General features: G+C 53.7%; 2 protein-coding genes across 8 annotated transcripts in view; one reads left to right on the top strand and one right to left on the bottom strand.

The window, feature by feature from the left end:
* FAM3D (FAM3 metabolism regulating signaling molecule D) overlaps positions 1 to 8205 on the top strand; it is a 38458-nt gene extending 30253 nt beyond the window's left edge. For all 3 annotated transcript variants that reach the window (XM_034658558.1, XM_011231574.3, XM_011231573.3), the window contains exons 8-10: positions 4508 to 4592; positions 5290 to 5416; positions 7807 to 8205. In XM_034658558.1, the coding sequence (XP_034514449.1) occupies positions 4508 to 4592; positions 5290 to 5416; positions 7807 to 7896 (302 nt within the window). In that variant the 3' untranslated portion in view covers positions 7897 to 8205. The remainder of the gene's footprint in view (positions 1 to 4507; positions 4593 to 5289; positions 5417 to 7806) is intronic.
* A 55-nt stretch (positions 8206 to 8260) lies between these two features.
* Positions 8261 to 18251, bottom strand: LOC105239918. 5 transcript variants are annotated; one of them, XM_034658561.1, is made up of 7 exons: positions 17330 to 18251; positions 12708 to 12832; positions 12137 to 12270; positions 11224 to 11373; positions 10658 to 10745; positions 9011 to 9156; positions 8261 to 8571 (listed from the first exon to the last, which is right to left on the bottom strand). In XM_034658561.1, the coding sequence occupies exons 3-7, from the start codon at positions 12247 to 12249 to the stop codon at positions 8493 to 8495; spliced, it is 576 nt and encodes a 191-aa protein (XP_034514452.1). In that variant the 5' UTR covers positions 12250 to 12270; positions 12708 to 12832; positions 17330 to 18251; the 3' UTR covers positions 8261 to 8492. The 5 variants fall into 5 exon arrangements, 4 of the variants coding, with proteins under 4 accessions (XP_034514452.1, XP_034514451.1, XP_034514450.1 ...); XM_034658560.1 differs by having other exon boundaries at positions 17951 to 18251; XM_034658559.1 differs by lacking the exons at positions 12137 to 12270; positions 17330 to 18251 and adding an exon at positions 13640 to 13898.
* Between the last annotated feature and the right edge of the window lie 6226 nt (positions 18252 to 24477).

The following is a 24477-nucleotide window of genomic DNA, read 5'->3' as shown; positions in this document are numbered from 1 at the left end:
GAGACAGAGAGAGGGAGACAGCCAGAACTGTGTGTTACCAGGCTCAACGCTGCGGGCAGTTGGAACTCGGGAGCCAGTGTCAAATACATGCCTCAGATCTCAGAGGGGCATGGGAGCTGGGGAGCTCCCCCCCCTAATTCCTTGGCACTTCCCACATTTCTGGTCTGCCCTAGGGCACAGAGGAGGATCTGGAGGTCAGAGAGGACCTTCAGGCAAAGAAATGCTGGAGCTGGCGGTTGGAGGCCAAGCAGGTGCACGCTCAAGTGCTAAGGACAAGGACACATGGCTCAGTTTGCTCTGCTAGGTAAAGGGTATTTTATTTTAAGGCCTCAGGGGTCTCTCTTGGGCCCAAGGATGGGACAAGTCCTCCTAGGGCCCAGAAAGGATCACGCTGGAGCTCCAAGTTCTCTGCGTCTTTCTGCAGACATCTTTTCTTCTCTCTGCCCAGGCACAATATTTGAGCTCTGTGCATGTGACCACCCCACTGTCCTCCCACCCTTAGCACAGCCTGGGGACAGGCCCCTGACCTACCTGGGCTGGACGTTCCTAGCAGCAGCTTCCTCACCCCCAGGCTGCCTGGCAAAGCTGTGTTGGGGGTGGGAGTCTCACCCAACAATCCTGACATCTTCCAAAATGTGGTGGAATCCGTCCCAAACCGTGTATGCCACCCACTGCCCAGCTGGCAGCCCACCTCCTTCCCTCTGACCCGGGAGCCTCAACAAGGAGTGAAGAAGCAGCAGGGCAGCCCCTTGCAGGCAGCAGAAGTCTTGGTCCTGCAAGGACAGGTTTCCATCAGGACAGATAACTGAGCTCAGCCCCCTTCTCAGAGTTCAGCTCAGCTCCGTTTCCCTCCCCTGTACCTGCGATCTCAGGGCCGGCTCTGGGCTCAGGCATCACTACCTTCCTGTGCCCACCTAAACACATGAGCCCCAGAGGGGACAAAGCCAGGTAGCAAGAAAGGGGGAAGCCCTCTTGGCTTTGCAAACAAAGGAGGGGCTGAAAGGTGGGCAGTGGGAATCGGGTGCCCAGCAGTCCCACTCTTTGGGAATGTCGGGAAGGTGTTCGGCAGCACCACACTTCCAGACAGGAGCTGGTGCCCTGTCCTGGGCCCAGGGCTTCGCAGGGTCCCCTGGGTCCCCTGAGGGCTATCCTCCAATGAGTCCCACCCCACGGGTCGGGTCTGCAGGGCCTGAGGACGTGCTGGGCAGAAGCCTGCATCGGGGCCCATGCAGACTTCCAGGCGTGCCCCGCTAGGACAGAAGCTGCAGATACACCACTAGGACCGAGGGGTGGCCAGGGCACGGCAGTGGCTAGGGGTGAGGGGGTGGGGGAGACGGAGCTTAGACAGGCAGGCAGGGGGTGTGCATGTGCAGGCACTCGAGACCCCTCCTGCAGGACCGAGCTGGAGACGGGTGAGGAGACGGTGGGGCAGGCTAGGGGCCGAGGGCCAGAGACCGTCATGTGTTCTCTGTCCAGGACCCTGCACGTGTTTGGGGTGGCCAGGCCAGGTTTATGGAAAAGATCCAGTCTCTGGAGTCAGAGACTTCAGGCTGAGGCAGTTGACACCTTTTGAACTTCAGTTTTGTCATCTGTAGAATAGAGGTGAACCACAGTGTCCTCTTCAGGAGGCGGATCTGGGGGTTTGGGTGGGAACTGGCACTAATCATTGCGAGGGGCCCGGCCTGCCTGGGGGAGGGCCCGGGGGTGCAGTCAGCCTTCCCCCTCCCCACCCCTCCCCCCCCTTCCATCCACATGACTCGGAAGCAAGGAGGTCATTGTCAGAATGAAATGGGTAAAAAAAAAAATTTTATTTTTATTTAAATTCAATTAACATGTAGTGTATTATTAGTTTCAGAGGTAGAGGTCAGTGATTCATCAGTCTTATATACTACTACCCAGTGCTCGTTACATCACCTGCCCTCCTTAATGTCTATCACCCAGTTACCCCATCTTCCTACCCACCTCCCCTCCATCTGTTTCTTTCCTATGATTAAGAGTCTCTTATGGTTTGTCTCCCTCTCTGATTTCATTGTTTTATTTTCCCCTTCCTTCCCCTATGTTCTGTTTTGTTTCTTAAATTCCACATATGAGTGAGATCATATGATAGTTGTCTTTCTGTGACTGACTTATTTCACTTAGCATAATACCCTCTAGTTCCATCCATGTCATCGCAGATGGCAAGATTTCGTTTTTTGATGGCTGAGTAATATTCCATTGTGTATGTATACCATATCTTCTTTATCCTATTCATCTGTCAATGGACATCTGGGCTCTGTCCATAGTTTGGCTATTGTGGACATTGCTGCTATAAACATTGGGGTGCAGGTGCCCCTTTGGATCACTACATTTGTCTCTTTGGGGTAAATACCCAGTAGTGCAATTTTTGGGTTGTAGAGTAGCTCTATTTTCAACTTTTTGAGGAACCTCCATACCGTTTTCCAGAGTGGCTGTAACAGCTTGCATTCCCACCAACAGTATAAGATGGTTCCCCTTTTTCCTACTGTTTCCAACACCTGTTGTTTCCTGAGTTGTTAATTTTAGCCATTCTAACCCGTGTGAGGTGATATCTCATTATGGTTTTGATTTGTATTTCTCTGATGCCAAGTGATGTTGAGCATTTTTTCATGGGTCTGTTGGCCATTTGGATGTCTTCTTTGGAGAAATGTCTGTGTCTTCTGCCCATTTCTTGACTGGATTATGTGTTCTTTGGGTATTGAGTTTGATAAGTTCTTTATAGATTTTGGTTATTAGCCCTTTATCTGATAAGACATTTGCAAACATCTTCTCCCATTCTGTAGGCTGTCAAAAAGAGTAAAAAAACCTAAATTTTATATTGCTCTCTTATGAACATGGATGTAACCATGACTGATGGGGATCCAGAAACAGAAGCATTTGAGGACAAGTCACCCCTTCCCACAACAGATAAAAGAAGGCAGTGACTTCTTAAAGTGAGAGGATAATAGAAGGCACACCTCATTTTTTTCCAACTTTACTGTCCATGCCAGACAAGAACAGATCTTGATATCTGTAGCTAATGGCTCCCACCAATTTTCAGAGTTCCCTCTTTTATCTCAAGAGTTCAAGGGCCATTTCACTAACAGAGCTGCTGTGGTCACTGACTACAGGCCTCTGTCTTACTGAGCTGATTGGCAGCTGGCCTTGCTTTCAGGATTTGATATTACCCTAGGTCCAAGAGATCCCTGGGGAATACTAAGAACTGGCTCCTCTTCTTGGGTGTGGCCTGTGGGCAAGGCAGCCACACAGCCCTGGGCTTACAGCAAACTCAGGTTTAGTCTGATGCTCTGCCTTCACCATCTTGAAATTCTTAATTTTTTTTAACAAAAGTCTCCAGTTTTCATTTCTCACTGGGCCCTGAAAATTGTGTTGCCCATCCTGCTAATAATTGCAATTCCATTATAGTGCACTTTCTGTATGCCCTGAGTTGTTGTCACATTTGGTCTTTACAGAAATGCTGTGGGCAGAGCTATGCACCATCCTCGTGTGACAGATGTAGCCCCTACTTTTCCCACTAGGCCCATCTTGCCCATACCTCCTCAACTGTTCAAGAGCCCCCTGTGCAAGTTAGGTCATATCCAGAGTACCACCTGAATTAGTATTTTCTTTTGAATCAGCTCACTTTTTTTCAACGTAAAAAATGTTAAAAAAAAATTAGGGCAGTGATATAATTTCTTATCAGTTTTTATGTAGAAAAGGTGACCATAAAAATAAGCACAATGGAAACAAATCCATGTCCTTGAAGTGAGCTGGATGCTGATGTCTCCCCGAGGAGCCACACCCAGGCCTACTTTCTGGTAAATGCAGAGATTTTGCAAGTGCAGGGAGGTGTTAAAATTGCAGAGGGAGGCTTGGTCCTTGGCATAAGCTAGAGAATTGTAGGGCACTGATGTTCTCTCTCTGTGACCTGAGTTGCCTGTGGTGCAGTGGATATCCTCTAAAATCAGCACAGACAGGCTCTTAACCAGCTTAGAAGGAGGTGGTGTGCAAAGATCCCAGAGTTCCTGAGAGATGACTGTGCTCCATACCTTGGGTGCAGGTCCCCAAGGGCCCTTAGAACAATCTCTCTCACTCCTGGCTGTGGGGTGGGAGGAGAATCGTACCTACTTCACCGTGGGCATTAAAGAAGGACCTGCAGGTAACCTGCTCAGCCGAGCCCACGCAGAGCAAGTGCTTGCTAAATGCTAGTGTTTCTTACGCTGTGGAACTTTCGAATTCCAGTGTCCACCCCGACCACCTGAATTGCTCCATGTACTTTGCTCTCCCCTGGACAAGGTGTCGCCTCCTGCTGGCCCTTGAGCTTCAGATGGAGCTCCGTGTCAGCCTGCCCTTGGCCACTCCTGGATCTTCAGGGCAGTAACAGCTTCAGATGGAGCTCCGTGTCTGCCTGCCCTTGGCCACTCCTGGATCTTCAGGGCAGTAACAGAGAATGAGAATGACCAGCAGTTATTTCCCTTCAATAACCAGCACCCCACTTTCTGTCCTCCCCCAGATGTTAAGCTCCTGGTAAAATTCCTTAAAGAAATTCCAGAGGACACGCTGGTGCTGGTGGCCTCCTATGATGACCCAGGAACCAAGTAAGTGGGAACCTTCACCTGCCCGGCCATGGGTTGAAGGGAACCAAATGCTTCCAAGCCCTAAGTGCCTTTTCCCCACTCTCCCACTTACTCTGTCTTCTGGCAGCTTCTCCTAGGGAAATAACCAGACAAGTGCACAAAGACATGTTCATGGAGGTTCATCACAACCTCGGTTACAACACTGGAAAACTGGACATACTGTCCCTGTCTAATAAAGACCAATTAGTTACAGAAATTACGACACATGTTGATATGACGTAGTATTATATACATAGAAGAGGATGCACTCCATCAAAAATGATGATGTAGAAAATAGTTTAAGGATATGGAAGAATGCTCACCCTTTAGTATTAAGTGGAAAAAAACCAGATTATAAAACTATTGGTATGATTCTCTAGTGCATGGGGGGAGAAAACATTAAGGAAATACATTAAATTGTATAATGATTATGTCAAGTGGGGTGAGCCTATAATTTTTAGTTCCTCTGTGATGTTCCGTATTTTCCAAGTACACATGTGTATTTGTAAACAGAAGCAAAACCGTACTACTAGCCACTTAGCCCCGTTCCTGGTGAACACAACTCTGCAAGCACGGCTGTTGCATCCAGCCGAGGGTGGAGCAGAGGGCAGGCCAAGTGCTTGAGAACCTCACGCTTCTCCCACCCCTCCACCTCACTGTCCTCTCTGGTTCTCTGCAGAATGAATAAGGAGACCAGGAAGCTCCTCTCCAGCTTGGGCAGTTCCTATGCAGAACAGCTGGGCTTCAGAGATAGCTGGGTCTTCTTAGGGGCCAAAAACCTCAAGGATAAAAGCCCTTTTGAGCAGGTGAGTTCCTGGCGGCCTCTCCATCCCAGTGAGGCAGGTGGGGGTAAGGTGCCAGGGATGGATGGACAAGGACTGGGGTAACTTGGGAGGGACAGTGTGGGGACCTCAGAGGTCAGGGTGGCCCGACTGGCTAATCCACCAGCAGGAAGTAGCCTTGACCATTTTGCGAGGAGCTGGGTCACATAGAAATGGATAACTACCAGGAAGGAGAAGGAAAAGGAGAAAAGAAGGATGAGGGAAGGAGGAACGGGGAAAAAGAGAAAAGAATATAGAGATGAAGCCTGTGTGATGGGCGAGCAGGGGGCAGGATGTGTCGCTTCTGGTCCCAATGGAAACCTAAGCCAAGCCCCTTTTCTCTCTCTCTCCACTCCCCTGCTCCAGGGCCTCAGGCTACCCATCATAGGGGAGAGGTTTAGACCAGGGGCACTGTCCCCTTCTAAGCTCCCTGTGGAGAGGATAAATTTGCATCAAGAGGAGGACACAGGAGAGCCCACCTGAGTACATGGAAGGGAATGGACCATGGAGTCCCATGGAGTGGTCCCATGGAGTGGACCATGACAGGCGGCTCCACAGTCACTACTCAGGGGTGGCCCCAAGCCAAGTCTGGGAGGCAGCCCACAGTGGAGTCTCCGGGGTACTCTAGAGGAGGAAAGGGGAGTCAATGAAGGGGTGGGAGCCTCCAGGGAAATGCTGCACTTTCTCTCCCTGTCCCCCATCTGTGCATCCCCAGCTCAGAGCAATTCCCAGATGTGGGAAAACTAGCCAGATCTTCTGGGCATGAAGCGGTCCCTTGTCTGGTGGTGAGAACATTCAGCTCTGCCCAGACCCCAAGGCAGGCAGCTCAGAGTCGATGATTCGGACACATAGGACTGCTGAGGCGAGTGAACTCTTACCCTGAAGGCAGCAGGGAGCCCTGGAAGGCTTAAGGGAAAAGCGACAAGAGCAGATTGATACGTAAGAAACACTAGCATTCAGCAAGCACTTGCTCTGCGCGGGCTCGGCTGAGCAGGTTACCTGCAGGTCCTTCTTTAATGCCCACCGCGAAGTAGGTACGATTCTCCTCCCACCCCACAGTCGAGGATCCAGAGCCGTGGAGAGGGTTCAGGCAGTTTGTTTGGCTCTGATGGAGGATGTAGCTCTCCTCCCGGTCTGCTGCCTCCATGGAGAGTCCTGATGCTTTTAGCACAGACTCTGTGGCTGAGCACAGGAAGGCAGGGGGGAGACCCAGGCAGTAATCCGGCCAGTAGCACAGCAGCCTGCAGGGAAGGGGCTGTGGGAGGCAGGGAGCGACAGTGTCAAGACAAGACGCTGGGCTCCAGGTGCGGGGACCACAGTGGGCTACGAGGGTTCTTGCCTTGTCTGGAAGATGCTGGCCTAGGTATGTATGTGTGAGTTTCTAAGAGAATGCATTCGGGTCGTTAGAAGTTACTTTTTAAAAAAAATGATAGTACAGAGTAGCTTCTGCTGGAGGAGACAAGGAGGGAGCCGTCGGTTTATAGCCTCCAGGTGAAGAACACAGGCAGTGGGTGGGGATCCAGAACATCCCTGTGTGGGGGAGGGGGCGGGGGGGTGGAGACAGACAGACCCATCACCCAGAATGAACTGGGGCCCACGATGTGATTGAAACCATTAGGTCTTTGTCCCCATACTTGGGGCTCTGGGTTTTAGAGCAGCAGCAGCCAGAATTACTTCCATCCCTAAGGGTTAGCCACAATTATTCCACTGGTAGATTTTGCTATTTACATTTCTTTCCTCCATAAGCTAAGCCTAGGCACTTTAAATACAATCTTAACCGTTTCTATTCTACGTTTATTAATCTTAATTAGTATTACACAGTGGTTCTGCCACTAGGGTCACTTTGGCCCTCTGTGCCTCAGGTTCCCCATCTGTAGAATGGGATGGTAATGGTATGCCCTTCTTAGGGCTATTGTAAGGAATACATACATAAGGCGCTTTGCACCTGGCACAGAGCAAGTGTTCACGAAGTGCTAGGATGTTGCTTGTCATTGCTGTGGTGGTTTGGGGGTGTCCGAGGAGGCTGATGGAGAATATGGCAGAGGAGCTAACACTCTGCAAGCCTGCCCCCCAATCCTTGGTACCCCACCCCCCCAGGGCATGACAGGAGGACTGAGCTCTGATCTCCTCTGTAAAATCTTTCACATGTTGCCATCCCTCTGCACCTCAATTTCCCCACCTGTAAAGTGGGCTGGCCCTATCCCACACCACCGCCTCCCCTTGGGGCTGAAGCCAGGGTGGAGTGAGTGAAGTCAGGATGTCTTAAAGCTCAGTGAAAATTCAGGTGCAAATACTGAACAGCCTCCCCCATTGTCCGTGTTACTCTCTTCTCTCTCTCTCTCTCTCTCTCTCTCTCTCTCTCTCTCTCTCTCTAGTTCTTAAAGAACCACCCAGACACGAACAAATACGAGGGCTGGCCGGAGCTGCTGGAACTGGAGGGCTGTGTTCCCCGGAAGGTATTTTAGGGTGGCTGTAGGACCGACAAGCCCCTGGCTGTCCTGGGGACAGCGTCAGCTGCAGCAGCCAGAAGGGTACCAGGCGGCCTGTGTAAAGTTCCCCGGGCGGGGGCTCTGCACACCTCCCCTCTTGGGAAGCAGCGCCCTCCCAGGGGCTGCAGCAGCCTACCTGAGGTGGCCAGCCATCAGGGGTCCTTCTGGAGCCTATCTGCAGGAAGAACAGTCCGCTTTCCTTCAAGACGGCCAGCGCTCGCTCCCAAGGACAGACGGACTGCCCGCACCTGCGGCACACCATTAAATTTTATTTTTGATTTTGAATGAACTTTCTGACCTTCTGATGTGCAGCGTTTCTGCCTGGGATCCAACTGGCCCAGGCCAGGTTGGCTCGGGCCGCAAGCGGGGACAGGTCGGTGACAGCTTCGGGCACCAGGTTAGGCCGCTGGAAGACCCACAGGAGCAGAGAGAGCCCAAGGACAGGACGCGGAGCCTGTAGTCTTCCTCTGCTGCTTGAATGAGAGCTGGAGGGCTCCAGAGCCAGCGAGGGGGAGGCGGGTGTCGTGGGAGGAAGGCTGGGAGGAAGAGGCAGGCTGTCTGTTGGGCAGGCTTCAGGGAGGACGTCCTGGCCATCTTCGTCTTTGAGTGGTTCTCTGGGAGCAGCCCCTGAGATGTATTTGGGAGGTGATTCTGGAAAACACCAGTGGGGGTGGGGAAGTAAGACCGGGAAGGAAAGGCAGCCAGTAAAGGCTGGGGGTGAGTGGAGCTTCGTTCCTCGAGGACCCCCAGGAATCCATGTGGGATACACACATCCGAGAACTCGGAGCCAGGGTGAGGGAGCTGAGCTGTTTATGCCCCATCCTGTCATTGCTGGGGGCTGCTGGTGTTGGGGCTGAGGGGACTTCCTGAGCACTTCTTGTCGGTCCTACGGAGGAAAGCGTGGCCAGCCGTGGCTTCACAGGGAGTCCTTAGCCTAGAGACGTTGGTACCAGCCACTGGAGCCCACAGAGGGGGTAAGGCCCAAGAGATATGGTGCAAACACCCTGCCTGAGGTCTCTGAGAAGGGCCACACATGGGGTGCCTAGAGCCAGTCCTGGGAGGGGGATATGGGAGCAGACCATACTGGTACCTGGGCTCCTGGAGTGTAGACCAGGGAGCCTGCAAAACTCCCGTGGAAGTACAAGTGCCCTGAGCCGCGGACCAGCAGACGCTCAACTCCGGCTCACAGCAGTGGTGTGGAGCCCTGGGGATGGGCAGGGCTTCCAGTGCTCCAGTCTGGGGTAGAGAGGAGAACAAGAGTGTGGGACCCTTCGGCCAGAGGCCCCGGTGGGCTGGGACTTGGGCTACTGTTGTGATGGGGTTGAGATCAGTGTTCAAAGTCCAACGGGACAACTTTGAGCAGGCTGAGGCAGTCCAAGGAGGGCACCCGGCCAGCCAGCCTCCACCACCCCCAATTCCATTACCCCATTTTTCCCGGTGCAGATCCCTCTCGGGGACTAAAGGGGGAGTTTGCTGGCAACACCCACTAACTCCTATTTAGACACTCATATTTGTGTGGTGTGGAATGCCTGGTGGCTACGTAAGCAGATGGAATTTGCTTCATTCCTGCCATTTTCTTCCAAGAGGCAGGGTCCTCTGTTCATACCTGACCGTCAGTGCTAAACAGGGCTGCCGCTGAACCCGGGCACCCTCCCTTCCCAGTCCCCAGGACTGAATGGGGTTTTTCTGCAGGCCCTGGCCCCTGACAATGCCACTCCTTTTCTCTTGGCTGACTCGCTTCTCATTCTACTCTATTGCAGGCAGTGTGGCAGAGGGAACGCCTGGCCTGGGTCTGAGCACTGGCTCTCCACTTGCTAGCTGGGTGAGCAGATGTCACCTCTCTGAGCCAGAGCTCCCCTGTGAAAAATGGGGGATTCTAGCTGTCTCTCAGGGGCTCATGGGCATGAAATATAAAATTTCCACATCACCAAAAATTGTCCATAAATATATATATTTATAAATATATATACAAATATATATTTATAAACATAAATATATATTTATAAATATATATTTATATATACAAATATATATAAATATATACAAATATATATATTTATAAATATATATATAATGTTTGGGAGCAAGAATACCTTATAAAATTAAAAGAACCAATAAGGACTTCTAAAGTGAGTTCAGGGCCAGAAGTAGGGCTAGGCAGAGCTCTTGGCAGTGGCCACTATTTTAAAAGGACACGGGGTGGCCAGCTGGGTGTAAGAGAAGACTCATGGTACTTTTCCAGAAGCTGTCTTGCATAGCACTTTAAAGAAGTCTGAGAGAATGTCAACGGGATGAATCAGAGAATTGGGGAAAGGGTCTCAGGGAGGGTGGGGGCTTGGAAAGACAGCACAGTGGAACGGCTGGTACCCACCCAGGCCCCTTCGCCCAGTTTCTGCCTCTAGGAGTCTGTCTACAAGCCTCTTTGGAAAACTGCCCTCAGGCTACTCATTCTTAGCTCCCAGAGGCAGAAAAGAGAGGCCAGGAGGTGCCCGAGTTTACATCCTGGCAGGCCGGTCCCCAGCTCCTGAGCGCCTGGCTGGGAGCGTGCAAGCCCAGCTCCCTGTCCTGGGGCAGGACAACCATGAGCTGCCATCTACACTCCATGGTTCCCCCTGGAATCAAGCTGGGGGTTGGCCTGAAAGTGTCCCTTTGCTTGGTTGTGTCCCCTTCCCTATCCTGCTCCCCCACCACTCCCCTATCCACGTCCTTAATAAATCACCTGCATGAGAACACTCACCCCCAAGTCGGCTTCTAGGGGATCCGTCCTCAGGCAGTGACCAGGGCCAGCCAGATGGGACTGAGCCCAGGCGAGAAGACAAGACCCCCTGGCGTGCAGGAATTGTCATAAAGAGGGTCAGTTCCCCAGGAGGAGAGGCTCAGTGAGGGAGCCGCACCTGTGGCTGCCCCGCGGGGCCTGTGGGAGAGGCCACCTGCCGTTGCATGCTGGGGAACAGGAGGCCAAGACTTCAAGTCATGCCCCTGCCCACCTCCCCTCCTCAACCAGGGGCCAGCCTCAGTTGGCACATCCTCCACGTGATAGAAGGGAGCCCAAACGACCACCAAACCCACCAAGGGGATGGCATTCTAGAGCCAGCCCCTTCTAGGTCCCCCCCCCACCCTGGGAGGGGCATCGCAAAACGGCAAATGCCCATCAGATTCTCAACACCATTGTCAGGGCACTGTGGCCACTACGGGGACCCCTGGGTCAGCTCACGATTGGGCAAGACAGTCCAAGAAAATGGCTGTAGAGAGTTGGGTCGGTAGCCCCCTTATGAGACTGTTTCCTACGCAGTCATTACTCACCCGCTACCCATCGAGAACGGGGTAGGCACTGGGGACACCATGGTGAAGAAACCGGATCCAGTCCCAGCTGGTGCGTCTCTGTTTCTCAGCCATGGCCCGGGCTTTCCAGCAGCTGTCATTCTGGTCCTCACCAGTAGGTGGCAGCCCAAGCTAGAAAGGGAAAGGTGGCAAGGTTACCCCTGCCCACCCAGTTTGGGGAAAGGTGCTGTGCTTAATGGACAGGATGCCTGGGACTTACCAATGGGCGGTGGGTTTACTATCACATTATTAACAGCATCAGAACAGCAGCACCTAACTTCTAGGGGGAATTGCTGTTGTACGCTCTGTACGAATTTCATTCTCACAGCCCCATGTGGTGGGGCCCATTGTTAACTCCTTTTACACGTGAGGAGAATGAGGCTCAGAGGCCAAGGGACTTGTCCAAAGTCACACAGCTAAGAAGCCTCAGATTGAGGGTTGGAATCCCAGCCTATCTACGTCACTACAGGAAACAAACCCTTTAGAAATACTTCCCCTGAAACTACTCAGGGGTGAGCAATGTTTTCTTCTCCCTCCTCATTCTCCTTTTCCACTTCCTCTCCCACACCCCTCCTCCTCCTGAATGCCTCTGAAGACGTTGGAAAATTGCTCAGAACCTCTGAGTCAACGTTCTCAAAATCTCCCAGCATTTTGTAAGCCTTGCTTCCCTCTACAGGATTGTAACGCAAGAAGGAGCAGGTGTTTCTGTGTCCATTTCGCAGATGTAGAAAGAGGCTACAAGCTGTGCCCAGGCTACACAGTGAGACCAGGCAGAGCTGGACCATGACCCTGCACCACCAGCTCTCTTTTCCTAAGTCATCTGTGTCTGCATCCCAAGCACCTTCTTGGTGTCAGGCCCTATGCTGGGCTCTGGGGCCACCACCCCCATTCCTACCCATCACATGGAGTCCAATCATCGCATTTCAGACCCACATCCTGCCAGGAGCCGGGCTTCGGACCTTCACCCAATCGAGGCCTCCAGTCAACCAGGCTTTCAGTGCAGCTCATAAGTCATATTTCAGCAGGACTCTAAGCAGATGGGGAAAATTAATAAACGGGTAAAATTCCTTTTCTCTCCTCCCATCCCACCAAGAGGCAAGCTGGTGGGTAATTATGGGATGGCTGCCAAAGGAGTTTGATCTTCAGGGTTGACTTATGGCATTTTTACTGCTCTGGCAGACAGCCAATTTAGTCACGGCCCTTTACAATTTTGTGGATGCTCTCCTTACTGCAGGAAATCAGAAGCTGCACCCCAGCCATGATTGAAACAGGGAGAAGGGGAATGGGGGGCCACCGAGGCAGGGGCTGGACCCAGAAGAAGGAGCAAAGGAAAAAGCCACATTTTTGCTTGCCCAGAGGGGACAGGACTAATACTTTCCATGCAGGGAGCTCTTGCAATGAGCTAGGACTGAGTTAGACACTCTGCCTGCTTACACTATTTCATTCATCCCCCATCATGTACTTACCCATTCCACCAATATTTGTTGAGTGACTGCAATGTGCCAAGCTCTATTTTAGACCCAGGGGGTAAACTGATGAACAGGACAGACCATGTCCCAGCCTTTGTGGAGCTGCCATCCAGGTGCAGGAGCTGAACAATAAACACAGAAATATCATTCCAGTTGCTAATAAATGCTATGAAAAAAATAATAAACAGCCCAGGAGGCTAGTTTGCATAGAGAGTCAGGGCAGGCTTCTCTAAGGACGTGATTATGGAGCCTGATGGATAAAAAGGAAAGAATCATGCAAGATTAAAAAAATGGAGTCAACAGAGAGAGATGGAAAACAGTCCAGGCAGAGAAAACAGCAAGTACAAAGGCCCTGGGGTGAGGAGAAAGGTGATATGATCCAGGAATTATTGGGGAGAGAAGGGAATGGGAAATGAGGTCTGAGAGGCAAGCAAGCTTGATGGAGCAGAACTTTGGACCGTGGGGAATTTCATTCTATGGGCAAAGCTGGATCTAGAACACCTAGTCCTGACCCTGCACTACCAACTGCCATTTCCTAAATCATCTGTGTCATATATCATCACCACCTCTTAGCCAGGCACGGTGCTAGAGGAAGGGGGGGGCTGCAAGGCCCCCTGCCCAGCACCTCTTAAGAAAAGATGTTCTGCTTAATCAAGCTGGTTACCTGGGACTTGCCAATGGGCAGTGGTTTTATCCTGAGCAGAATTAATAGCATTATAACAGCTGCACCTGACTTCTCTGGAGAATTGCTGTTGTCCAAATTCTCTACTCAGAGCTTTACACAAGTCACCTCATTTCATCCTCAGGGCCCCAGGGGGCCAGGGGCCATTGTTTTCCCCCTTTTGGTCAAGTGGGAGAGTATAAAACAGGGAATGACATCATCTGATTTATGCTGTAACAGAACAATGGCTTTGGCTGTACACACCTACCTTTCGGCCACCGGAGCAACACTGTACCATGTGCGTGGAGGAACACACACAGATGAAGAAACTGAGGCTCCCAGAGGTCAAATCATGCCCCCTGGGTCACACACTGTGAGGAAAGAGCTGGGATTCAAGCCCAAGGTGGCTTTCGCCTCCACCTCGTCCCATGCTGGTGATAAAAAGAAGGAAGGGGGGTAGCAAGAGAGGAGGAGGGTAACTGCTAGGGGAACTTTGAGAACTTGGCTCTGAGCCTGGAATCCGGCCTCCAGATATTTTCCTGGCCTGAGCCCAGACCAGCCCTCCCCGCCTGGACTACTGTCCTGGTGAATGAAGTACTCTGCTCTCAGAGTCTCTGCTCTGGGAGAGCCCTTGCCCCCAAGTGTCTTCAAAGATCTATTATTAACGGGGCTGTCCAGCCCGAGGTTTACATCCCCACACTAGCCCGCCCCAAGCCCCACACCCCGGCTGTCCCACACAGCCTCCCCTGTCTGGGACCCGTCTGCCGATCAGTGCCCAGCCTGGCAAGAAGGCCAAGTCCTGCCTGCTAGGCCAGCCAGAGGTCACTCTCTGTACCCAAGCTGCCGGCCGCGTGGTGAGAGGACTGCTTTGCTTCTCCCCCACCCTGGATGCCTCAGTTTCCCCTCCTGAGAGAGGCAGGAGTCCAGGAAGTGAGGAGCTACAGGGACACAAGACGTGTGAGCCATCTGGGGACACCGTGCCCCTCTGACAGGATCAATCACTCTAAGCCTGTCTGAGGAGCTCTGGGCTTAGGGGCAGTTGTGAAAGCCTTCCTTTGTGCCTGAGGAGAATGAGCCGTGAGAGGACGGGGGGCCCTGGCCCAGGGAACCCCCCGGGCCCCGGCTCCTGAGATCAACATCAGCAGAGAGGACCCCCAGCCTGGCCCCCGAGGCCCACCCAGGCCTGGTGCCCACTTTGTGCCATGGGAGCGGTCCACGGGAAGAAGGTAAGAGCTCCTGAGGGTCCTGCTGGGTCCCTGAACGTGGGGAGGGAGACTGTGTCTGGCAGGTGGGAGCCCTCCCCTACCTACCTGCCAGCTCCATGGGGCCTCAGCCAGGCACTGCCCACCGGCTGCCCTCCTCGGGCTCCCAGCCAAGATTTGCATTGAGAAACCTGGCTGGGGCTTAAGACAAAGGCTTCTGATCTCTCCATCTCTAGAAAAGACCTGGGAGCTATCTAGTCTCACAGGCTCTCTGGTCTTACACACACACCTCTCTACTTCCCCGCAGACAGGCTCCGTGGCCACCCCTTCCCCATGTGCCACAGGAGTGTCTGTGAGCAAGTTGCTGAATCTTTCTGTGACTCATTTCCCCATCTGTAAAATGGGGGCAATAGTCACCACCTCAGAGGCTTAGGGTGAGAATTAAGTGCATTAAAATATATGTAAAGTGTTTGAAACAGTGCCCGGCTCATAGTGGGCTGTATATAAGCTTCGCTCTGTTATTAGTAGAATTCTCTTCCTGTTACACATCACCTTCTCCGNGGGGGAGTGGGAGAGGAAGAAGCAGGCTCATAGCAGAAGAAGCCTGATGTGGGGCTCGATCCTACAACGCTGGGATCACGCCCTGAGCCGAAGGCAGATGCTTAACCGCTGTGCCACCCAGGCGCCCCCCGATGCAGTGCTTCTGAAAACGTGGTCTGTAGAACCCCTGTGTCTGCCTTAGAGAGGGGGGCATGGGCGGGAGCTGTTCAGTCTCCTTCTTGGGGCTCACCCAGACCTCTTGGATCAGGGGCAAGGGGAGGCAGGGCTCCCCGGAGATTCTTATACGAGCTCTCAGCACACATCGCCCAGGACGGTGACCCCCCGCGATGTGGTCAGGCCGCCCGGGGCCCAGTTCCTCCACCTCCCTACTGTGCCAAGAAACTGAACCCCTCTGGACCTCAGCTCCTCTCCCGTAAAGCGGGGCCGGCCCCCACCTCCTGGGAGGTGCCATGAGATGATCCCGATGAAGTACGTAGCACGCGGACCCCCAGCGGGCCCCAGTAAATGGGGGCTCTAATCCTCAAGCGGCTCATGGTCCTGCTTGACTCTGCATTTTCTGCCAACACTGCCCATCCCACGGTTTTCAAATTTTAAGTGAGACACATCATGGACCCCATGGAGGAAGCTTTCTGGACCTCAGTTTTCCCATTTGGAAAATGAGTGTTGGGTGAGATAACCCCTGGGGTCTCCTTGCGCTGGCCTCTGCTTCCCACCTCCTTCATTTCAGGTGCAGTCAGGCCTGGAAGCCCCTGCCTCCCCCTCACACCCCAAGCAGCATTATCCTAAAAGGTCGATGTCCTGGGGCTGTCCCTTCTCCCTCCCACAATGGCCAGCGGCGGTCACCTGCAGTTAGGGCAGGTGGGTGGTCTGACGCAGCCCGGAGCCAAGCCTGGTGCCCTGGCCCACACAGTCCCCTTTCAGGAACACTCTTCCAGCTCCTCCCCTCTCCCAGGGGTCCTACCTGAAACATAAACATGCAAAGAGTCACCTTGGAGGACAGCTTCCCGGGCCTACAAAAGAGCCTGACAAGGTCTAGCCTAGGAACGGCAAATACAGCTCACAGACTGCCTCGCTCTTCTCTCACCCATGACAAACACCACAAATCAATCCCTGCACCCTTTCCCACTAACTCCAGGTGGCCTCAGAATCCTCCTCAGCACAGCATCCCAGGAGGCCCCCACCATTCAGAACTAGCCCCCAGACTGGCAGCCAGGCCTGTCCTGTGCCCAGCCCTCCTCCCGCCCTTCAGGGGAAAGGCCCCTGGGGGGAAGTCTGCAGAGCATGGTGAACGGGAACACGGCCAGGGCCAGACAGACCTGAGTTCCTCCACACCTACTCTGTGACCTTGGACAAGGCAAGGCACCTCTCTGAGCCTCGGGTTCTGCCTCAGTAACTACGTTGATAATCCTTCTCACACTGTTGGAGAAGCTGAGGTGGTGCCTGGGACCAGACAGATGTCGGTCAACGTCTCTCTCTGGGTTTGATCCTCTCATAGCTGCGTCCACTTCTGTGCTCCACACCCTCCTTCGGAGCCTCTGAGGGCATTACGATCGCGCCCCAGCGCAGATGAAAAAACTGAGTCAGGTGCAAACACGATTTCCCCCAGCTGCTCAGGGCTGGAGCGTAGGCCGAGCATGTCCAGGCCAGGCCCTTTGTGGGGCTCCCTCTGTGGACCACTCCCACCCAACCCCCCACACGCCTACTGCTCTCTCTGCTCCTGGAGCCAAGACCCCAGCTGGTCTCTGTGGGATGTCCATGACACCCACTGGCCTGCCCTACAACGGTCACAGTGCTGTCCTTGGGGGCTTCTCAGACCCTCTCCCACACTTAGGGCTTAATCATAGTTCTAAAATAACACCTCTGGAAACCCCCTGGTTGTGGCCCAATCCCCTCCCCATTGTACAGGCGGGAAGACTGAGCCCCAGAGAGCAGAAGGACTTGCCAGGGCCATGCAGCCAGGGTCAGACCATGTCCACAAGGCCTGGCAACTCCAGGCCAAACTCTGCAAGCACACAGGAAGGCAGTGGGTCTCCTTCCCCAGCACCATGAAGGGCGGGACTGAGCCGCCCCTTGGAGAGGACTTCTGCCCACTAAGCGTACAAATGTCCGCCCCTCATTTGTTCAAGTGCACATTTGCCTGCAAATCTTCATTTGCTCCCACCCCAGCCTCCCATTAACAAACATTAACTGGGTACCTGTGCTGGGAGCTGGGCCAAGGAGAGAAAGGCGTCCCCCCCTCACAGCAACTCTCACGGACCTCAGACACCAGCTGACGCTCCGTGGAGACCGGGGGTCGGGGCACTCCGTCCTCCATCCCCGGTCAGCAGCCAGTGTCCCTCCCCCAGGAAGGGGACAGGCCCACAAGCTGTTACAGGCAACTCCCACCCAAGTCCAGCGCCCCAGATGTGATCCCAATCCTACCCCCTAAGGCCGCCAATCCTAAAATCAGATACTAAATGATATCCTGACACTCGACAGAAAGTGTTACTCATAACAGCTCACAACGCACTGCACCTTCGGCAAAGACTCCCTCATTCAGTGTTCCCGCAGCTCTTCGAGGTGGATACTTTCCTTACAAACAACCAGGGGCACAGAGAGATGGAACGAGATTACACGGGAGCTCAAGGCCACCTGGCTAGTAAGCGGCGGAGCTGAGATCTGAGCCAGGCAGTCTCAAGAGCCTGGACCCGTCGGCCAATGACCCGCACTGCTGGCGTGTGTGACAGCGGGCTCCGGAGCAGGAAGCACAGGGTTCAGTCCCGCCCGGGACCCCGTCGGGGCCACCTGCTGACCCCTCCGAGCCTCAGTCTCCTCACCTGCTACATGGGATGGTGATCTCCCCTCGCACACGAGGAGGAGCCGAGGCACCCTCCTCTGGAAGCTGAAGGCGGAGCTCCAGCCGAGAGGGGGCCCCCAGGTCTCCACTGGAACCCCGTGAAGGTTGGACACTCGGCATGCTCTAAGACATTTCTCCAAACTCAGCACCACCTCGGTTTTCCCTCCCCTGCACAAATCCTGAATTCTGACTCTGTTGGCCTTTGCCAAGCCGCTCATCGTTCTGCATTCGTCTTCATTAGAAGAAAGTCTCCTTGACGGAAACAAACGGAAAAAAAAAAAGATGAGCGATCCAGCTAAATTTGATAAATGGCCTGAAAGGGAGTGTTTGCTCTTCCCGAGTCCAAAAGGCGCCCATCTGGCTGGGCCCCGCTGGCTCCCTGAACAATTATCCGGCCGGTGATGGATGGCTCCTGCTCAGCGCACCCGCTCAGCGGGGCGCGGGGACCTTGTTAGGAGGCTCTCTCTGCTCCTGCCAGGCCGTGGCCCCCCCTGCCCACCACCTCTGACAGCTTCTGTGAGGGCAGCTGGGGCCCAGAGCCCCCACTGGTCCCCTCGTCCGCACGCGCGTGCAGGGCACACTCCTTGGGGTTCTGGGTGAAAGACGCGCACACGTGCTGCCACTGTGAGCATGGACTTTGTCATTCAGGCCCAGGTTCACCCCCGGATCTGAAAGCCCCTGCATGATCTCCTCCCCAGCCTAAGCAAACTGGTAAACACACTATCCTCCCCTTCACCGTGACCTATTTATCCTCTCCACCTCCTTCACTGCCCTCACAATAGCCTGGCCTGGAACCCTGGAAAAGGTTGGAGCTGAAACTTCTGCCCTGGGAAAGCCCCTGCACAGAGGGCGAGGTCTGGGAGCTGTGGAGCTATGTACTGGCAACAACTGGAAGGCCCGTTCAAAAGCAGGCAGAGAGACCTTGGCAAACAGGGAGAGGGCACTTTTCCTGTTCCCTGAGGCCTCCCTATGGGGCTTTCCTTCTCCTCTGCCCTTGGCTTCCCCAAGCTGGGTTCAGAAGCTGAATGCCCTGGGCTGCCTCAAACAGATGGACAGGCTGGGCACTGCACAAAGGCAATGGGTAGAGGGGTGAGCAGGGGTGGAATCCAGTCCACTCCCTACCAGTGGAGACCGGTACCCAGGTGTTCGCTAGGTCTGCCCAGAGGAAAGAATGCTGCTTTGTGATTTCACAATGCCATCACTTCCAGCCTTGAAATCACCTCTTCCAAGACCAAACCTTCTCCTTTCCATCTTTATGGCTAGAAGCCCAGCTTAGGAGAGAAAGAATTTGAAGCAGAAAGAAAGGAAGAAAGATGCCAGTTCAGCTGACACTTCTTCTAGAAAGTCTTGCCTGAGTGGATCTCAAATGTCTACTCAGGGCAAGGGGCTGAGGTGGGGGTGGGGAGCGGAAGCTTGTCTCAGAGCTGTATTTGCACGAATAGGCTACAGGTTTTCCTAAGCCTGGAGGATCACCAGGGATAGCTGGGAAGGGGCCAGAGAGATTAGAAGGGGGTAAAGCTCCATCAGACACCCCATGGCTCCACCACCCCCCTGAGTCCTCCAGACTAGGGCAAATCCCATTAGGCTCTCGGCACTCTCCCCACCACACTGATCATGGCTGTAATTTCATCTTTAGCTCTGTGATTTATCCAAGAAGGAAGGGAGAGACGGTGTTTGACTTGTGGCCCACCATTGTGTCCCCAGCACCTAGCATATAATCAGGACCCAATAAATTGAGGAAGGAAGGGAGAGAGAGACAGCGGCTGGGTCTCTGGTGGGGGGTAAATCAAGGGTGGGGTTGAAAGCCAAGGTCACAGAAGGATCCACGCAGAACTCAGGCTGCAAGCAAGGACGTAGGCTGGACCCCTCAGTTTCTCCCACACATCCCCTCGTTTCTTTCCAATAGCTTTAGGATTCTGATCCAAATTCCCACATTCTCCACCTCGCCTCCAGCTGGCCACCCCCCCCCACACACACACACACACATTTCCCCTGCATGACTTCCTGGCCAAATGCAAAACCTCATGGTTTAATTGTTCATCATTCATTCAACAAGCATTGACTGGGCACTACTGGGTACCAGGATCCCAGGCATGGGAGAAAGAGCAGTGAACAGGACTCAGGCTCTGTCCTTGGGGGTGCACAGCCCAACAAGAGAGAAATAAATCACTGGGGATGACAGGGCAGGTGCTGGCTGCTCTGATGAGGGAAGCACAGAGACGTTGGGGCATAGGAGGTCCACAAAGCAACAAGAGTAGTCAGGAGGCTCCCAGACGCCCAAGCTGTGACCTGAAGAATGAAGGATTAACGAGGTCAGGGAGCTAGGAGAGGCTTCCAGGGGACACAACAGGACCTGCCAAGGCCCAGAGATAAGAGGGGCACAACACGTCCCAGGAACTGAAAGAATCTCTTGGTTTGCAACAACTCTTCCTGGCCTAGTCGAGCCTCCCCATTTCCTGGTTCCGGGCTTAGGACCTGCTGTGGGGATGGTTCAAGTGGGGCCCTGACTCCCCACTCCCCCACCTACCCCTCTACCCACCTTGCCACAACACCCTCCCCCCAAAAAAAACCAACTATGTATCTGCCTTAGACTCTTTGATCAAGGAGAACATTCTCTTTTTTTTCTCTTTTGCTCAAGTATTCAAAAACAGAGCTGAGAACAAAGCAAGAGAGAAATGGAGAGGAAGAAAGGGACAAAGACACAAAAGCCACCAAGAGAAAGTCCCCTGGGAACAGAATGAGAAGACCCCCAAGCCTGTCTTCCTGACCTCCGCCCCTCTGTTCCCCACACCCTTTGCACGCCCCTCTGGGGCTTCTTCTCCACTCCCTTGTGTTTTAATGCCTCCAGACAGGAAAAGAGAAGGAGCCAAGATGGTGGGCTTTACCTCATGTTCAGGCCACGAGGGGCCAATCTATCCTGGACGATAGATGGAAGACATTATTTTCATTCCTTCCTTATGTCACCCACCTCCTTTTAGTCTGATCTAACCCCCTCCACTAACAAGCAAACGTCTTCACCTCAGAGGCCTTGAGTGACCCTGGGCAAGATGGTCTCCCTCTCTGGGCTCCAGTTTCCTCCCCTGTCAATGCAGGGTTGGTAGCTGTGCTATACTCACGGGCTTAGGGGCAAAATGAGGCAAGGAGAAGAGGGGAGATGGGAACAATCATCCCCCAAAGGAAACAGTGCCAGGCCCCCATGCACGCAATGGGAGTAGCCCCTCTCTGCTGCCTGGCCTGGGTTGTCTCCCCAGTTTCACAGCCATCAAGGGGTCCGGTGAAATCATTGAGCTGAAGCAAGGTGGCCTTCAGATTCCTCCCACACACACCAGAAGCCAAGCTCCTGGCTTGGTCTCTTGTGGAGACCCTGTAGCCCAGCACAGCCCAACCCTGGCCTACACCTGTAAGCTGGACTGAACCCACCCCGCGTGGTTCCGCAGCTTAAGGGGTCCCAGGCCTCTCAGGCCTCCTTCCTTCTCATCTGTAAAATGGGTACTTCTTGAAGGTAAAAATATGAATGCTTTCCAAACATCGAACTCCCATGGAATCCTCACCACAAACCTAGCCACATACACATCCACGCCCCCACTTCACCAAGGCAGAAACCCAGACTCAGAGAGGTTGTGTTCACTGCTCAAGATCACACAGCCAGCAACAGCCAGAACCAGAGCATGAACCCGGCTACATCTGGCTCCCCCGCTCACGGACTTATTTTTCAAGTGTCTGGATGAAACCGTGCCTCTCAAACCAGTATAAATCTCACATCGCTGGGTAGAGTTACCAGCCGGTGGCGGCTCCCGGCCCACTGAGAGCCATGAAGAGGGACCTTAAAGTTCAGAAGAATTTAATTTCCTTCATGAAAGGGCTTGGAGGTGGGGCAGGAGAGGCCAAATCAAAAGCCGGCTTCAGAGCAGGCAGGAGTCCAAAATCACAGCTCCCTCTTGAGCTCCGAGCTCCAGGGATCTGCTTTCAGAACACTGTGTCTCCTAAGCTGACATGAACGAGGGGCTTTGTTCAAGTGAGGGATCAAATCTCAAGGCCTGGGGTGTAGGGAAAGGGCGAGGAGCTGGAACTTTCCTTTTGTCTTCTAAAATCAAAGAGGAGGCCAATGAAAACAGCAAGACGGCCCTGGGGAAGCTGGGAGAGCCAGGCTTGGTCTTGGTGACACCTTCTCCCATAGAAACTTAGGCTAGGGCATGGGGTGTCCCACAAAGGATGTCATACCCAGAGCTTGCAGAACTCAGCCAGAAACTGGGCAGTGGTGCTGTTTGGGGGGACTGCCCAGGAGCTTTTCCTCATGCACTTGACCTCTTGGGAATGCTTTGGGGTCATTTTGGGGTATATGATGTGGCGGAAGCTCGTGGAGAGTCCTGCCACCGGGACCCACAGACCCCAAAGCAGTTTGTGAAAGGCCCGTGGTGACTCCGTGATCACAGCTGGGCAGCGCGGAGAACGGACTGGTTTCCCGGGGCTGCCCTAACCACCTACCCCAAACCAGGCGGCTGAAAACAACAGAAATCTATTCTCTTGTAGTTCCGGAGGCTAGCAGCCTGAAATCAAGGTGCTGGCAGGGCTGTGCTCCTGTGAAGCGTCTAGGTGAGAATCTTTCTCTGCCTCTCCTTTCTCAGCCACCCTTGTTCTGTGGCTTGCAAATGCATCCCTCCAGTCTCTGCCACCGCCATTGTTACGTGGCATTCTCCTGTCTGTGTCTCGTCTCCTCTACTCATAAGGACACTGGTCGTAGTAGCTTAGCACCTGTCCTAGTGACCTCTTTTTAACTTGATTACAACCTCGAAGACCTTACTTCTAAATAAGGTGACATTCACAGGTACAGGGCGGCTAGGATTTCAACATATCTTTTGGGGCACACAATTCAACCCATAGGTATGACCCTCACCCCACTGGACCTCGACTCTTTCTTTTAAGATTTATTTATTTATTTGAGGGAGAGAGAAAGAGAGCAGGGGGAGGGGCAGAGGGAGAGAGAGAATCTCAAGCAGACTCCCCATTGAGCACAGAGCCCCATCTCACGACCCTGAGATCATGACCTGAGCCAAACCAAGAGTCGGAGCTTAACCGACTGCACCACCCAGGCGCCCCTGGACCTCTGCTCTTTGCGGGCACCTAACGGTGTACTTAGTGTAGCTGGAACACGTCCAGCCTCTGCCGGCTGCTCTCCTGGGACCTGGAGTTCACTTTAGCTCCTGTCTGCTTCGGGGACTTCCCCCACGGCTGAGCCAGCACAAGCAATCTGGATTCAGAGTCTAATCCTCTATTCTCCCGGGTAAAATCCTTGGCGAGCAGATTCATGGACGTCCACAACCACCAGGCCCTCCGTGACCCCCACCGGCCTTGCCTCCTCGGAGNTGTACTTAGTGTAGCTGGAACACGTCCAGCCTCTGCCGGCTGCTCTCCTGGGACCTGGAGTTCACTTTAGCTTCTGTCTGCTTCGGGGACTTCCCCCACGGCTGAGCCAGAGCAAGCAATCTGGATTCAGAGTCTAATCCTCTATTCTCCCGGGTAAAATCCTTGGCGAGCAGATTCATGGACGTCCACAACCACCAGGCCCTCCGTGACCCCCACCGGCCTTGCCTCCTGGGAGGCGGGCTCTCACCGTTCCTCCACCGCACCGAGCTCTTCCCCAGCTCCAAGCCTTTGCCTCTGCCATTCCCCCTGCCTGTGCTCTCTGGTCTGGCTGACCCATGCAGGGCTCAGCTCAGAGGGAAGCCTTCCCCGCACCCCCACCCCTGCAGCTGAAAGATCCCCAGCTTGGTCCCCAGTCTTGTAGTTGCTCACAGAACTTACCACCACGTGAAATTACCTTGTTTGGTGATTTCTGTTTCCTCCCTGGCTTTTGCAGCCAGCGTGCTGGCTCGCCGAGGGCAGGGCTCTTACCCGTCACTCACTGTGAACGCTCCGTGCCTAGCGCAGCTCTGACATACAGCAGGTGTGAGTCAATGCATGAGTCCGTGGTGGCATTGGGGAAACTCACTCCTTTGCTCCATCAACATTTCCTGAACATCCGCTCTCCAAGCCAGAGCCGCGTCAGGCCTGAGGCAGTCATCATTCGCTCAGGGAGACCAACAGTACAGGCCACAGTGACTGACTGACAGGAACTAGGAAACGCCATCCTTCCTCCCAGGCCTTCCCCACCAGCTGCCAGAAAATTGGAAATTCAAATTCTGCCATCTACAAATGACTCTGCTGAGATCCAGTGTGGAGATGTCCCCAGGGACCAGCTGCCCCCTTCCTCATGTCCCAACACCCTCCCCCAGAAGCCTTCTACCCCTCCATAGCCCTGGAGCAGGGGAACTAAAAACAAGATCTCCAAACGATAGGGACGTTGTTTCTGCCAACCAACACGTTCAGAAGTGGGATTGCTAAGTCCGAGGGCACGCGTGCGTGCTCACATGCAGGGGAGGTAAATTTTCCCTCTACTCTCTTAGGGTCTCCGGCTGGGCCTGAGAATTCAATCAACCCAAGACAGATTAATAGCAGAAAAGCTTACGG

The sequence above is a fragment of the Ailuropoda melanoleuca genome, chromosome 4, assembly GCF_002007445.2.
Source record: "Ailuropoda melanoleuca isolate Jingjing chromosome 4, ASM200744v2, whole genome shotgun sequence".
NCBI classification, from domain to species: domain Eukaryota; kingdom Metazoa; phylum Chordata; class Mammalia; order Carnivora; family Ursidae; genus Ailuropoda; species Ailuropoda melanoleuca.
The sequence above is the reverse complement of the archived record's forward strand: the minus strand, read 5'-3'. Positions and strand labels throughout refer to the sequence as shown.